Source organism: Pristiophorus japonicus, chromosome 21 (genome assembly GCF_044704955.1).
Source record: "Pristiophorus japonicus isolate sPriJap1 chromosome 21, sPriJap1.hap1, whole genome shotgun sequence".
NCBI classification, from domain to species: domain Eukaryota; kingdom Metazoa; phylum Chordata; class Chondrichthyes; family Pristiophoridae; genus Pristiophorus; species Pristiophorus japonicus.
Window position 1 is genome coordinate 6,765,029 of NC_091997.1, and position 16,556 is coordinate 6,781,584.

At 43.7% G+C, this 16,556-nt stretch overlaps 1 protein-coding gene across 5 annotated transcripts in view; it reads right to left on the reverse strand.

The window, feature by feature from the left end:
• Positions 1-16,556, reverse strand: part of LOC139233791 (signal transducer and activator of transcription 5B-like) — a 183,008-nt gene that overhangs the window by 22,647 nt on the left and 143,805 nt on the right. For all 5 annotated transcript variants that reach the window (XM_070864320.1, XM_070864322.1, XM_070864319.1 and 2 more), the window contains 4 exons: positions 14,240-14,376; positions 7,380-7,531; positions 4,552-4,707; positions 3,952-4,131 (listed from right to left, as the gene is read on the reverse strand). In XM_070864320.1, coding sequence (XP_070720421.1) covers positions 3,952-4,131; positions 4,552-4,707; positions 7,380-7,531; positions 14,240-14,376 — 625 coding nt within the window. The remainder of the gene's footprint in view (positions 1-3,951; positions 4,132-4,551; positions 4,708-7,379; positions 7,532-14,239; positions 14,377-16,556) is intronic.

A 16,556-nucleotide genomic window follows, 5' to 3' on the forward strand; every position in this document is an offset into this window, starting at 1 on the left:
GATCGAGACCGGATTAGTTAGTTAGGAAAATGGGAGCTCAAATAGACCAGCAGTGGAAGATATTTCAATTTGACGCTTAAGGTACTGGTAAAATTTTAGATTTTAGAGCGATAAGGAAATAAAGGGTTATGGGGAGCAGGCAGGGAAGTGGAGCTGAGTTCATGATCAGATCAGCCATGATATTTAAATGGCGGAGCAGGCACGAGGGGCCTACTCCTGCTCCTATTTCTTATATTCTCATGTTCTTAAGTATCATCTGAGAGATTAAAGATTGTTGCATGCAGAAATTAAAAGCAAAACATCTATAAAAGAGTATAGGAGAAATATAAGTAGTACAGAAATTAAGCAAAGACCATGAGGAGGGCTAAGAAAAAAGTAGAACAATAAGAGAGGATGAGACCATTAGATATAAAGAGGAATATCTTAACCTTGAGTGTGAAACAATGCTTAATAAATATTCCACCTCTTTTTTTTTTTAAACTGAGACTGAGGATGTAGAAGAGCCACTACTGGGTGTAAATATTCAAAATTAAATTTTATTAAAAACAAGTTTATGGGACTAAAAGTAGAAAATTCACCGGTTCTGCATGGCTTGCTTTCCAGAATACTAAAGTAGCTTTGGGAGGAAATAATTGAGGCACAACTCATAATTTTTCAGAAATCCTTGGAAAACAGTAATTGTGCTAATGGACTGGAGGATAGTGAATGTTACACCCCAATCAGGAAAGGGGGGAGGTATAAAGCAGAAACTAATAGCCAATTAGTCTCACTTGAATTATGGGAAAACTTTTAGAACACAACACAGGACGTGAGTCAATTAGGATCAGGCAGCATGTATCTGTAAAGGGCAGGTTAAGCTCAACAATAAATTTTTTGATGAAATTAGAATGCATAGATAAAGGGAATGTAATGGATGTTGTATATATGTGTTTTGAGAAGGTCCTACATAACAGATTTCTTATAAAGATAAAGTGAAATGGTAGTAATGGGGCCACATCTGCATGGATAGAGGGATGACTGGGGGGACAAGTAAAGAATAAGAATACATTGATGCTTTTCAGTTTGTGCGCTCGCATGCCCCGATATTCTGTCCTGGACCCTATCTAGCTTCCATTTATATTAAATGATTTGAATATAGTTTGCTGATACCAGATATGGGGGCTATGGCAAATTTAAAGAAAGACTGCAGGAGGCGAGGCAAATACAGTTCAATGCAGAGAAATATGCAATAGTATAAGCAATGAAGGGATGAATAACCTAAATGGTTTAACTGAGGAACACAGATCTAGGAGCAGAGATAAATATCTTTAATTTGTAAATGGATAGAAAAGGGCAAATTGAATTCTGGGTTCTATGGGCCCAAATTTGGCCCTCCGTTTTTTCTGTTGCACTTACGTGAAAAACGGTGGCGAAAAGATATCCCCGTATTCTGGCCCCACTGCCGACACTCCCGGGGCTTGGCGCGGCGAGTCCATTGGGGGGGGGGGGGGCGGAGCTAGGGCCCTGTGCCTAAAAGAGTGGCGGCAGCTGTCCGCATGCGCAGTCGAGCATTCGCGCATGCGCAGTAGCTCCTCCCATGATTGTGATTGCAGCATGGGACCCAACGCGTCCCGCCCCTATCCCGGGCCGAGTGGCCTGCCGCACAGGCTGGCCGCTGTCTTCCCGTGCTGAGGGCTACAAGAAACAGTTTGGTGCGGGGAGATTTTTGATCGGGGGGGGGGGGGGGGTGGAGAGGAAAGTTTCTTTAAATTATTTAGAAAAAGTCTCCATCAATGGCACAATGCAACTGGCTGTTAAGAGGTGAGAATGACCAGAGAAAACTTTCCTTAGGTTTGGTCTCTCAGTACCAGCACATATCTGGTCGTGGCTTTTGTTTAGGTAGTAATCATGACTTGGGTCAATTTTTTAAAAATCCCACCAATTCTTAGTGAACAACTGCATGGATGCCCATAGATACCCTGTTGGGAACATTCCATCAGCACCCACGGGTGCCTTATTGGGGAGTAACTGCATGTGCACCCTCAGGTACCTTGCGCAAGTGACCACCGTGCATTCATGTGTAAGCCCGAACCTTGACAATCGGAGAAAGGCAGGCAATGTGACCACGAGGGACATCACAGCCTGTTCCATTTTTCACCTGACCTCTACACATAGAACAGTTCCAGCAGGCTCAATGGATAACGACCAGGAACTGGAACCCCGGTTGATTTTCCGCTCCCTAACCCGATGACAAGGCCATTTGTATTACTCTATCATTGCACCACTCACGATCACTACCTGATGGTGTGATGACACAAGATAACAACTTGCATTAATATAGCCCTGCTAGCAAAATATTTGATTCACGAATGGTTTTATGAAACCCTGTGTCTTCTGATATGATATTAAAATGTGCATATTTTATGAAGCTTTATATAATGGAATGTGTAAATTATGCAAAAGTTACAGTACAAGATCTGTATTAGTTGTTGTGAAGGTATTTAGTGCTTTGCAAAGTCCTCTCCGCTTCCCTCCCCCCCCCCCCCCCCCCCCGCCACCCTCCCCCCCCCCGCCACCCTCCCCATATCTCTGACTACCTGCGCTGATTTCTTAACTCTCCGCAAGGGTTTTCTGTGCGGCCATAAGCGGCCACATACGCTGGCCTAAATTAGTTTGGAACAACTATTAGCTGTCCAAACTGGCTTAAATGACCAAAACAGGCGTAGATGGCGAGTAACACCCCTTTTGAAAAAAACCCAAATAATTCCCAACTAACTCACTTACTTACACTGGCGCAAATTAAATGTGCAGAATGGGGATTTTTAAGATACTCCAGAAAAATCAAGTTGCTCCAAAAAAAACGGAACTTCTGGGCCAATTTGGGCCCAATTTTGGCCATGACTTGCATCAATTTTTTTTGGAGTAAGTTGTTTTTTTCTGGCATAAGTTAGAAAATGCCATTTTCCCCAAAATATTTGCTCCAGAGCAAGTCAGTGAAGTACGATTTTTTTTTAGGTCAGTTTTTTTTTTACAAAAGACAGCGTTCCCAGACACTTACGTCAGTTTTGGCCATTTATGCCACTTTGGCCAGCAAAAACATACTCCAGATCCACTTAGGTCAGCGTATGTGGCCAACTCTGAAAAACCTTGCGGGCAGTTAAGAAAAAGTAGCACACATTCAACAGACATTACGGCAAGAATAGGGGAGGGGAGGGAAGGGAACTGGAGAGGACCTCAACATACAAGCAGCAAACATTAAGGAAAAGCTCAAACCAAATACAATAAAAAAAGTAAATCCTACATTATCTTTAAAGTCTGCCCAGGAAAGGTAGCCGGCCAGCCTGTGTGTGAGGCCATTCGGCCTGGGATAGGGGAGGGACGACACCCCGGAGAAGTTGCAGCTGCTGGAGCTGCAGCGCGTTTAATCGCGGCCCGGGGCGGGGGGGGGAAAAGAGAGCCTGCCGAGTCACCCGAGAAGCTGCTGGAGTTGCGTTTCATGTGGGGCGGGTGGGGGGAGGGAAAGAGAGCCCGCCGAGCCACCCGAGAAGGTCTACCCAGGAAAGGCAGCCGGCCAGCCTGTGTGCGAGGCCATTCGGCCTGGGATAGGGGAGGGAAGTTGCAGCTGCTGGAGCCAAGTTTTCTTTCTATCTCTGTCTATTGCGCATGCGCGCACGGCGGGGCCGGCACCACTGCGCATGCGCGAAGGTGCCGGCAGTGTTTTCGGCGCAGGCGTTTGGCTCCGCCCCCCCCACTTCAACATCGACGCCACGCCAGGACTCCGGGCACTGCACGCAGCGGCCAGGATGGGGCGGGTTTTTGCCAGCACCATTTCCAGCGCGCAAAGTCGGCGCGCTTGAGGTCAGTGCGCCGACAAAACTTGTTGGGGAAAATCTAGCCCAATATATGGGGCACTGAATATTAAAGCAAGAAAAATGAAAAAAAAAAAATGGTTCATGTTAGGAGTTGCCTTACTTTCTAGTATTCTCATTTTTCAGAAGAGCCTTGGCCTGCTGTTCGCTGATGATGGTTGCTTTCACTTGGGGTGGGTTCATGTGTACATTCAGCTTTCCTCCTACCAATAGGCGTACTGTGGCAGCAAACTTGGTCTGAGTCTTCAAAACCTGAGGGGGTTGTTTCTCAATAATAAAGGTGCTGTATAAAACAAAAATGAAAAACTATAGTGCAATCTGTTCTACTTAAACACTGCATTTAATCCGATTTCATAAATTAAATGATATAAAATAGTTTATGACCATGAATAGCATATTTTCCAAAATTATCATGCTGATATTACAATAGCTAACAGTATTACTGACAATCTCTGGCTGTGGAGATTACTTTCTACACAAATGTTTTTTTGTATGTCAGAATTCAGATTTTAGGACAGCTTGATTTTAATGAGAATTTGTTTGAATTAAAATGATACTATACAGCATCTGCTTGCCATTTCTCGAGCCATAATATAAGTATTAGATGCTTGGTTATTTGGTGGGTGAAGCATGTAGAGCTGAATGTACATTTAAGCAGTGTTTACAGTGAATTATTACACACAGTTCTATTAAAGTTGCTGACCTTGTGACTAGTGCAGATATTACATCTGTAATTGTTGCATTGAGCTCTGTAAGTAACTCCTCCACTGGGCCTGGGATGGGCAGTTGCTGCCTTTGGTGCTCAGCTCGCCTGATCTGCTGACGATTCTGCCATATTGTCTCTGCTAGCTTCTCACACCTACAAATACAAGTTTTCCAATAAACAGTATAGTAAATATAAAAAAATGACACTTCTAATGGTTACGTACCATTATAATTGCATCACTGTTTAACAATGCAACAATTCTAGAAGCAGGTAAATGGAATACGACAATGTTTCAATGAACTTATTATTTTTGCTAAATGAATTTCCTGTCAAAGAATATGATACTTAACTGTAGAAACCTCCGGTAGCTAATATAACATAAGAGAAAATGAGAATTAGATGCAGGAGTAGGCCATACGGCCCCTCGAGCCTGCTCCACCATTCAATATCATAGCTGATCTTCAACTGCAACTCCACTTTCTCGCCCAATCCCCATATTTCGATTCCCCTAGAGTCCAAAAATCTGTCTATCTCAGCCTTGAATATACTGAATGATTCAGCATCCACAGCCCTTTGGGTTAGAGAATTCTGAAGATTCACAACCCTCCAAGTGAAGAGATTCCTCCTCATCTTAGTTTTTAAATGGCCGACCCCTTATCCTAAGATTATGCCCCCTAGTTCTAGACTCTCCAGCCAGAGGAAACAACCTCTCAGCATCAACTCTGTCAATCCCGCTCAGAATTCTAGCATGTTTCAATGAGATCACCGCTCATTCTTCTAAACTCCAGGTTGACAAAAGTACACATCAAAATCGTCAAATGTAAGTACTGAAAGAGTGTTTTCCCTCAATTGCGGTTGATTGTTTAACTATCCACTAGAACCATGCGGCATCATCATACCCCATTATCAACATTTCAACAAACGCACTATATATAAAAAAAAAGAGGACAGACTGCATTACCTGTAATTATAGCTTGTATTTTTTTTACTTTTTGGATAGCCTGCAATTGGGCATCCAAGACTATCCAAAAATAAAGGTAGAGTTGGTATGAAAATTACTATCATGGCACCAGAAGGCTCGACTGGTAAGAATATAATTGAGTGATTGCGTTACACTAGGTAGCTGTTCAACTTTTGGGAAAATGGTAGGGCAGCTGAGATCAGTAGTGAATGCACCCAGTGCCTTGTGGGAACGCCAGGGCGCTTCTCGTGTCCTGGACAAGCACATGTGCAGAAGGAGCTTCCAGCCGCTCGAGCTCAGAGTTTCTGCACTGGAGGAGCGGCTGGTGGCATTATCGTGGGAGACAAAGTTTTGTGGATCGCATGTTCCAGGGGATTGTTCCAGGGAATTGTTACAGGGGGTGGTCACCCTCCAGTCCCAGAGTTCAGGAGATTGGGTGTGTGGCCATCTGGCATTGTAGAAATACGAGGCAGGCAGTGCAGTGAAAACAACTCCATGGAACTGTGGTACAAATGATTGCAAAGTTTAGCAATGCAGCTGTCATAGGGGACTTGATAGTCAGGGGATAGACAGACATTTCTGTAACCTTAGACTTGAATTGCCTCCCTGGTGCCAGGGTAGAGAATGCCGTGGAATAGGTGCAGGTCATTCTGTTTGGGGGGGGTGGGGGGGAGGAGAGAAAGAGAATGGGAAGCAGCTGAAAGTCATTTTTCATGTTGGAACCAATGACATAGGAAAGAGAAGAGTTGAGATGCTCCACCCACATTAAAGAGCCAGGAAGACAACTAAATAGCTCGACTTCAAAGATGATAATCTCAGTGCCATGTGTTAGCGAGTATAGGAACAGCAAATTAAAGGTTAATTTGTAGCTGGAAAAATGGTGTAGGAGCGAGGGCTTCAGATTCCTGAGGCATTGGGATCAGTTCTGGGGCAGGAGGGACCTGTACAAGGTGGATAGGTTACACCTGAATGGGGCTGGAACCAATGTCCTCGTGGGGAGGTTAACTCGTGCAGCCAAGGGGGGGGTTAAACTAATGTGGTGGGGCAGTCCAAAAAGGAGGATCAAATAAGGGAAAGATACAAAGCAGGTTGGTGTGCATGCGCTTAAATGTACGGAGCGTGGCAAATAAAGGTTGTGCACACGTTGCCACATGTGGTGATGATGTCGTGGCAAATTGAATACCTGGCTCAAACAAGGTCAGGAATAGGAATGTAACATTCTTGGCTATAATGTATTCAAGAGGGATAGGGGAAGAAAATGAGGGTGGATGTGGGAATTGCCGTATTGATCAAAGGTACTGTTACATCCCTGGAAAGGAATGATGTGCTGGAGCGTTCAAAGAAAGAATCTAGTTGGAGTCATTTACACAAGCGCCAGGCAGGGTAGGTGTGACCGACAGTTTTCCCAGCTGGTGCGGATTGGGGGAAAAAAAAGTGAGCAAGAGCACAATAGCAAGCTTCGCCACCCAATTTCCTGTATTCCAGGCAAGAGTGGTGAATTCAATAGAAGGATGGCCAATCCTCTGGGGACTAAAGTCACAGGCCCAAGTTTTGTCTGGGAACTAAGTCACATGCCCAACTCTTTGCCTGGGAACTGAAGTCATGTGCCCAACCTTTTGTCTGGGAAATAGCACATTGCCTGGGTTAATCTAAAAGACAGGAGAAACAAAATGACAAACTTAAAAAATAAGAGGTAGAATGTAAATATTAAAAACATGCTGTGTGTAAAATATCCTGTTCACAGCTACAAGCACACATCTAATCTGTTATAGTGCACATGCTTTCATGCAGTTCTACAATTTTGAAACATCGTTGTTTGCTGAATCATACCAATCGCATTTTACTGAGATGTGAATTTTCTTACCATGACTGAAGCACGTCCAAACTACCTTCAGACTGACCACCATTCCCTGCTAATTGCTGACGACGTTTCCATTGAATCAATTCATCATCTAAAATAATTGTTTGCAGCTTGCGAAGCAACTGTAATGTCTTTTGGTGTTTCTCGGCCAAGTCCTGCAAAAAATACATAGTTTACATTCTGGTTAGAAATTACACTGCCGGCGTTTATTGGCCTTACTGGTTTCTGTTGGAAATATGCAATTTCTTTTCAGGAGACAACATCCTGAATGGATTTCAATTGAAGGAATTCCTTTTCTTTGATGAAAAGGGTGTTCAAAATCCAGTCCAGAATAGAGGGATGAAAATCTTAATTTTTCTGCTGGATTAAGGGTTCCATACCAAATGAGTTGAGAGTCATAAATCAACTCAAAACATTCAGATTTACAATGCAAACCTGCTCATAACTTGGCATCCTCACTTGAAGAAATTACAATGAGTGCTGGGAAATGGAAAAATTCACACTGATGTGTACAGCAATAGGTAAATAGTAAAAAGGATAGCCAAAGGAAAAGTGGGGCTGATTAAGGACTAAAAAGATGATCTTGTGGAGGCAGAGGGCAAGGCTGAGATATTAAATAAGTATTTTGCATCTGTCTTCACTAGAGACGAGGATGCTGCCAATGCAGTAGTAAAGGAGGAAGCAGTAGCAATATTGGATAGGATAAAAATAGATAACAAGGATGTACTTAAAAGGTTTTCCATCTGCACAGTAGAAAAGTCACCCAGTCTAGATGGGATGCAACCTAGGTTACGGAGGGAAGTAATGGTGGAAATTCCCGAGGCTCTGACCATAGTCTACCAATCCTCCTTGGATATGGGGATGGCATCAGAGGACTGGAGGATTGTAAATGTTACACCCCTATTTAAAGGAGAGAAGGGTAAACGTGGCAACTACTAGCCAGTCAGCTGAACATCGGTGATGGGGAAAACATTGAGACAATGGCCTGGGGATATTTACAGGGTTGGGGGTTACTTAGGCGGGGTGGTAGAGTTTCAGATGGTATAGCTGGAAGTTCGGATTTCCCCGCTTGCAATGGGACCCAGGGGCCTTTATTTTTTTTTGGGGGGGGGGGGGGGGGAAAAGAGAGTTTGAGGGGCCAGCGGGAAGCACTCCTGCTCCTCCTGACTCACAAGCAGTGGTGTGAAGGCACTTAGCTTCTCCGTGAAGCTGTCCTCGCCTCATTTCAGCTGTCGGGTTTTCCCAAGGCCTGTAAAACCTGCAGAGCCAGTTAAATCAGAGGCTGCCAGCCTCATTAAAATACTTAAATTGCCAACACGCCTCCTGGGGGCAGGTTTGCTGCCTGCCTCTTGTCCCACCTCCGTAACACCTGGAAGTGGGAGGGTTGGAGTCAGGGTACAGATTTTCAATGGTTATGTTACTAGACCAGTAATCCAGAGGCCTGGACTAATAATCTGGAGTCATGAGTTCAAAATCCCACCACGACAGTTCTGGATTTTAAATCCAGTTAATTAAATAAATTTGGAATAAAAAGCTAACCTCAGTAATGATGACCATGAAACTACCAGATTGTCATAAAAACCCATCTGATTCACTAATGTCCTTCAGGGAAGGAAGTCTGCCGTCCTTACCTGGTCTGGCCCATGTGTGACTCCAGACCCACACCAATGTGGCTGACTCTCAATTGCCCGCTGAAATGGCTTAGGAAGCCAATCAGTTGTAACAAACCACTACAAGAAACAATAAGGATAAAATTGGACGGAGCACCCGGTTTCGACCTTGGCACCAGCTTCGGACACGACAAAGGGCACACCCAGCCCGGACGACCCTACAAAGTCCTCCTCACCAACATCTGGGGACTTATGCCAAAATTGGGAACTGTCCCACAGACTTGTCAAGCAACAGCCTGACAGTCATACTCTCAGAATCATTCCTTTCAGCCCATGTCCCAGACTCCTCCACCACCATCCCTGGGTATATCCTGTACCACTGGCAGGACAGACCCACCAGAGGTGGTGGCACAGTAGTATCGAGTCGGGAGGGAGTGGCCCTGGGAGTCCTCAACATTGACTCCGGAGCCCATGAAGTCTCATGGCATCAGGTCAAACATGGGCAAGGAAACATCTTGCCGATTACCACCCACTACCCTCCCTCAGCTGATGAATCACTACTCCTCCATGTTGACCATCACTCGGAAGAAGCACCGAGGGTAGCAAGGGCACAGAATGTATTCTGGGTGGGGGAACTTCAATGTCCATCACCAAGAGTGGCTCGGTAGCACCACTACTGACCAAAGTGGTCGAGTTCTGAAGGACCTAGCTGCCAGACTGTGTCTATAGCAGGTAGAGAGAGAGCCAACAAGAGGGAAATACCTACTTGGCCTCGTCCTCACCAATCTACTTGTCGCAGATGCATCTGTCCATGATAGTTTTGGGAGCAAGTGCCCACCGCACAGTCCTTGTGGAGACAAAGTCTCATCTTCACACTGAGGACACCCTCCATTGTGAATGGGACACCACCATGGTAAATGGGATAGATTCAGAATAGATCTAGCAGCTCAAAATTGGGCATCCATGAGGCATTATGGGCTATAAGCAGCAACAGAATTGTATTCCACCACAATCTGTAACCTCATGGCCTGGCATTTCCCCATTATCAAGCCAGGCGACCAACCCTGGTTCAATGAGGAGTGTAGAAGAGCATGTCAGGAGCAGCACCAGGCATACCTAAAAATCAGGTGCCAACTTGGGGAAGCTGCAACACAGGACTACATGCATGCTAAACAACGGATCCCATAAGCAATGGATCAGATCAAAGGTCTGCAGTCCTGCATTAAACTGACAAGAGGAGGCTGCTCCATGAACATCCCCATCCTCAACGATGGTGGAGCCCAGCACGCAAATGCAAAAGACAAGGCGGTTGTAACCATCTTTAGCCAGAAGCGCCAAGTGGATGATCCATCTCGGCCTCCTCCTGAGATTCCCACCATCACAGAAGCCAGTCTTCAGCCAACTCTATTTATTTCACATGATATTAAGAAACGGCTGAACGCACTATACAGCAAATACTATTTTCCCGGCTGTTGTGCTAAAGACACATACTCCAGAACTAGCTGCATCTCCAACTAAGCTGTTCCAATACAGCTATAACACTGGCATCTGCCTGACAATGTGGAAAACTGTCCACAAAAAAAAACAGGACAAATTCAATCCGTCCAATTACTGCACCATCAGTCTACTCTCAATCATCAGCGAAGTGATGGAAAATGTCATTGACAGCGATTTCAAGTGCCACTTATTCACCGATAACCTACTCACAGATGCTCAGTTTGGGTTCCGCCAGGACCACTAGGCTCGAGACCTCGAGGGTAATGTGTGAGGAGGACATAGAGGCTGCAGGTCATAGACAGACTAAGTGAGTAGGCAAGAATTTGGCAGATGAAGTATAATGTTGGAAAGTGTGAGGTCATACACTATGGCAGAAAAAAAATCAAAGAGCAAGTTATTATTTAAATGGAGAAAGATTGCAAAGTGCTGCAGTACAGCAGGACCTGGGGGTACTTGTGCATGAAACACAAAAGGATAGTATGCAGGTACAGCAAGTGATCAGGAAGGCCAATGGAATCTTGGCCTTTATTGCAAAGGGGATGGAGTATAAAAGCAGGGAAGTCTTGCTACAGCTGTACAGGGTATTGGCGAGGCCACACCTGGAATACTGCGTATAGTTTTGGTTTCCATATTTACAAAAAGATATACTTGCTGTGAAGGCAGTTCAGAGAAGGTTCACTAGGTTGATCCCGGGGATGAGTAGGTTGGGCCTCTACTCATTGGGATTCAGAAGAATGAGAGGTGATCTTATAGAAACGTACAAGATTGAGGGGGCTTGACAAGGTGAATGCAGAGAGGATGTTTCCACTGGCGGGGGAGACTAGAACTAGAGGGCATGATCTTAGAATTTAGAACTGAGATGAGGAGATTTTTTTTCTCAGAGGGTTGTGAATCTGTGGAATACGCTGCCTCAGAGAGCTGTGGAAACTGGGACATTAAATACATTTAAGACAGAAATAGACAGTTTCTTAAACGATAAGGGGATAAGGAGTTATGGTGAACGGGCAGGGAAGTGGAGCTGAGTCCATGATCAGATCAGCCATGATCTTATTGAATGGCGGAGCAGGCTCGAGGGGTCTTATGGCCTTCTTCTGCTCCTATTTCTTATGTTCTTATGTTCTCATTACATCCTTGGTCTGAACAAGGACAAAAGAGCTGAATTCCAGACGTGAAGCAAGAGTGACAGCCCTCGATATCAAGGCAGCATTTGACCGAGTATGGCATCAAGGAGCCCTAGTAAAATTTAAGTCAAATTGGGAAAAACTCTCCACTGTCTCCCTCATCCCTTTTGTCTCTCTAACCTTGCTTGTCTTCCAACCCATCAGACCTTCCTTTTTGTTCTTTCTTCCCCTCCCCCTTTTAGTGCTGGTTAAGAATCTGTTCTTTCCGAACACTCTCCAGTTCTGACAAAGGGTCATCGACTCGAAGCGTTAACTCTGCTTCCTCTGCACAGATGCTGCCTGACCTGCTGAGATTTCCAGCATTTTCTGTTTTTCTTCCAGATTCCAGCATCCGCAGTATGTTGCTTTTGTCATACCTAGCATGCCTAGTTATGGTTGTTGGTGGCCAATCATCTCAGCCCCAGGACATTGCTGCAGGAGTTTCTCAGGGCATGGGATTAAATGGACAGTAGCTGCATGGGTACATAAATTAACTAAGGGACAGAAAACCGAGAGTAGTGGTGAATCATTCTTTTTCAGGCTGGAGGGAAGTATAGTGGTGTTCCCCAGGGATCGGCATTAGGACCAGTGCTCTTTTTGATATATATTCATGACCTGGACTTGGGTATACAGGGCATAATTTCAAAGTTTGCAGATGACACAAAACTTGAAAATGCAGTAAAAAATAGGGAGAATAGTAACAGCCTTCAGACAGACAGAGAAATGGGCAGACACATGGCAGATGCAATTTAATGGAGAAGTATAAAGTGATACATTTTAGTCAGAAGAATGAGGAGAGGCAATATGAATTAAATGGTACAATTTTAAAAAGGGGTACAGGAATAGAGCTGGAGATGTATATATATAAAAATCTTGAAGGTGACAGGAGAAGATGAGAAAGCTGTTAAAAAAAAGCATATGGGATTTTTGGCTTTATTAATAGAGGCATAGAGTACATAAGCAAGGAAGTTACAAAAGACTGGTGAGTCCTCAGCTGGAGTAGTGTGTTTAATTCTAGGTACCACACTTTAGGAAGGATGTCAAGTCCATGGCGGGGTTCGGAAGACATTTACTAGAATGGTACCAGGGATGGGGACTTAGTTATGTGGAGAGACTGCAGAAGCTGGGGTTGTTCTCCTGAATGCAGAGAAGGTTAAGAGGAGAATTGATAGATGTGTTCAAAATGATGATTGGTTTGGTAAGAGTAAATAAGCAGAATCTGTTCCCAATGGCAGAAGGGTCAATAACTAGAGGACACAGATTTAAGGTAATTGGCAAAAGAACCTGAGACAGCATGAGGAAACGTTTTTTTTTTTTTTTTTTAAACACAACAAGTTGTTGTGACCTGGAATGCACTGCCTGATGGGTTGGTGGGAGCAGATTCAAAAGAGAATTGGATAAATACTTGAAGGGAAAAAAGGACTATAGGGAAAGAGCTGGGGAGTGGGATTAATTGGTTAGCTCAACCAAAGAGCCGGCACAGGCACAATGGGCCCAAACAACCTCCTTCTGTACTATATCATACTATGATTCTTGGCTCTTGAGGCTGAAGCAAAGGCATATTTTAGGGGCAAACATGAGCTCTAGTTTGCATCTGAGCACAATACATCTGACCTGGGACTGCTTAAAGTGGTCACTGGACTCCCCCTCCCCCAACCAAAGTGGAAATGTGTTCTATTTCCCAGCATTCACATTCCTTAACTTAACCCCACATTTATAACAATGTACTCAACATCAGAAAGAAATCCTGCAGGTGTATTTAGCACATTAAGATGACACAGCAGAATCCACTTACTAAGACAACCCATTTATAAACATTAATTTTGTCATCAATTTCCTACATATTTGCCTGATCGAAATAACTGGATAAAAGGGAATGTTTTCTTAATCGCAGGGATGGGTCCCATTGGACAGCCACTATACACATTAGAAGACAGGGATAATGCATTTGGGGAGTAAATTCATGGAGGAACGCCAATATAGATTCACATACATTTCAGATCTTCCAACCATTTCAGTTCTTATTTTGCATGTGACAGTAAAGAACTGAGGGATGCAGTGGGTTGAGCACTGCATTTTCATCCCGACCTCATAATTCACATCCAGCCCAGAAAGATAGGAACGACTTTGCTGTCTGATGACTGTATGGGTTCTATGTGAAATAGGTTTCAGCAGTGTCAAATCAGGTTCCTAATGACATGAGCTCACAGCACGAAATTGCCCTTAATTTGCCACTAATCTCACTTAAAGCCGCAAGGTAGTGTGGAAAAAGCAAAATGTCACGCAAGTGCACTCGGGCGTGGAGGTTAGCATTACATAGAGTGACATTTTCTGTGCATTTAACTCATACTATGCCTGAGCTAAGTGATTAGTGCTGACAGCTGGTGCCTGAAATGGAAAAGGATTCCATTTCCCATCTTCATGGGTGCAAAACCTCACCAAAATAAAAAATTTAATGTGATTTAATATGTAATAAACCTTACCACAATATCCTGATGCTTAAAGCTCCTAATTAAAAATTTCTAATATTTCTAAGTGCAATGCAGAATGTGTACAAAAACCAGTCTGTATTGCAAAAGGATGAATTTTTAAATACCAGTCTGTATTGCTGTAGTGTCTGGGCTTCTCGTTGTAACCAACTCTCCACTGATGTGCGTTTTTGTTGTAAGCTTTGCTCTCGTAAGATACGGTTCTGGTCTTGTGGACTAAGCTGTGCAAGCTGGGCAATCTGAGCTAAAAAAAATAATAATTTCACATCACTGTCAAAATGGAAATAAATGGTAGTTAAAATTGCATGCTCCAACAGTTTTTCAAAATTGTTAAACTATATTCAAATCATACTATCAAAAGAAATGTGTGTTTATTTACCAGCATCACCATCCCTTTTTCATCTGTACACAGATTAAGGGGTAAGTTTCTGAGCATGCACTGGTGCTGGAGAGCTTCACTGCCAGCAGGTGTATTGCCTGTAACAATTTTATGATGCATGCTGCAGCAGCTACAGTTCCCTGCCACTAATGTGCACTCAGAAAATTACACCCCTCTCCGCCACAAGTACAAAACCATCAAGAAATAAAGGGCCCAAGTTACCCGAATAAAAAATAATGGCGCTCACTTACCTGGATGCCGCTTTTTATTTGGCCCCTCAGCGCTGAAAATAAAAAAACGAAGTTTTCTTCCACCATGTGCACCTTCTGGCGCGGCGCTACCCGAGCTGATCGCGCAGGGCGGGGCTTCCAGTGTGCTCCGGAACCGCACAGAGCATACCCCCAAAAAAATACAATTAAAAAAAAATAAACAACGCACTGCGTGGGTGGAGGACTTTCGGCCGGGGGCTAGCAGCAGCTGCAGTCAACGTCCTGGAGAATCGGGAGAAGGCTGCATTTGATGGTTAATGAAGACTCCGATTTGTTTGCTACTTGTCTGCGGAGCATTGCTCGAGGGGCTAGATGGCCTACTCCTGTTCCTAATTCATATGCATGTTCTTTTTCAATCCTGGTAATTGTAAAAGGTTTTCCTGCACTTTGTGGAAGATTTTGGGGAGTGAGAAGAACGCAGAAAAAAAGTAAAGATTTTTTCTTTCATTACAAGCTGACATCTATCATCGAGGCACAGCATTAATGGTAAGTTTACATTTATTTCTATTTTTATACTTGTTTATCATTATTGTTTGCTTTTTAAATTCCCTAAAAGTTTATTTATATCCCTTCGGCTGGGGATAGGAGCACGCCAGCACGGATCCTCTCACTGCAGGCAAGGGTTTTTTCTACGGTACTTCTAGGGTTTGTGCGCCATTTAAAAAAATTTTGTTGGTGGGGAAAGTTTGCCTAATGCACAGAAATGGCGCGCAACCTTCTTTTACAGGTACACCAGCGCCAGAATGTACGGCGCCAAACATTCTGGCACTGGTAGTAGACACCGACGCCCCAACACTGGGGAATCTTTGAACTGGGCTTTGGCACCAAAAACTCACTGGACACCGAAAAAATGGCATCCAGTGCTGACCAAACTTGGGCCCTAAGTACCAAACCAACTAATATGGCTATGGCTTGAGATGGTATATCTGAGTATATATTCAGAAATGTGAAAATTCAAATGCTACATCCATTATTCTATAAAATTCTTGTGACACAGTTTATAAACTCCAACGCACAAACTACATTTTGGTAGGAATTATAAGGAAAGAAAATATGAATTAAATGGTGAAACTTGAAAAAAAAAAATTAGAAGAGCAGAGAGAATTAGGATTTCAGATACACGCATTTTTAGATGAAGGAAGTTGATAAAGTTATAAATAAAAGCTTACTGGATCCTAGATTTTATAAATAGGAGCATTGAGAGCAATAGTAAGAGGTAAAGTTAAATCTACACAAATCATTGGCTGGGCTGTAGTTTGAATGCTGTGTCCTGCTGTGGCCACTATGTGAAGGGCAATGGAGAGGGTACAGAAGAGATTTATGAAGCTATGACATGATCTGGAAGGTTTTAGTTACGCGAAAAGACTACAAAAATCGGGCCAATTTTCAGCGGAACAAAGGTGGTTAAGAGGCTATCGAGAATTATACGGGATTTGACACGATAAATATTCGAAACCTATTTCCACTGGTCGATAAGTAGCAATATTAGCCAGCTACTGCTCAAAGAATCAGTAATTGTGAGCACGCTCGATTACTCCATTGATCACTGCTTCGCTATGAAAATGGGTCGCCTGCTTAGTCCTGTTATAAGCCATATATCAGAATTTTTTGGTGGTAGGCGAGCTGGATACAACAGCAAAATGTTTTTGTTGGAAAGAAACGCCAGAGTTCATCTGGAAATTACACCGTATCACAATCGTCAAGATTTGAAATTGTTTCTTGTATTAAAACATGTATGCTGAATGGAATTTATCACCTCGTTTTCTTGCCCCTATT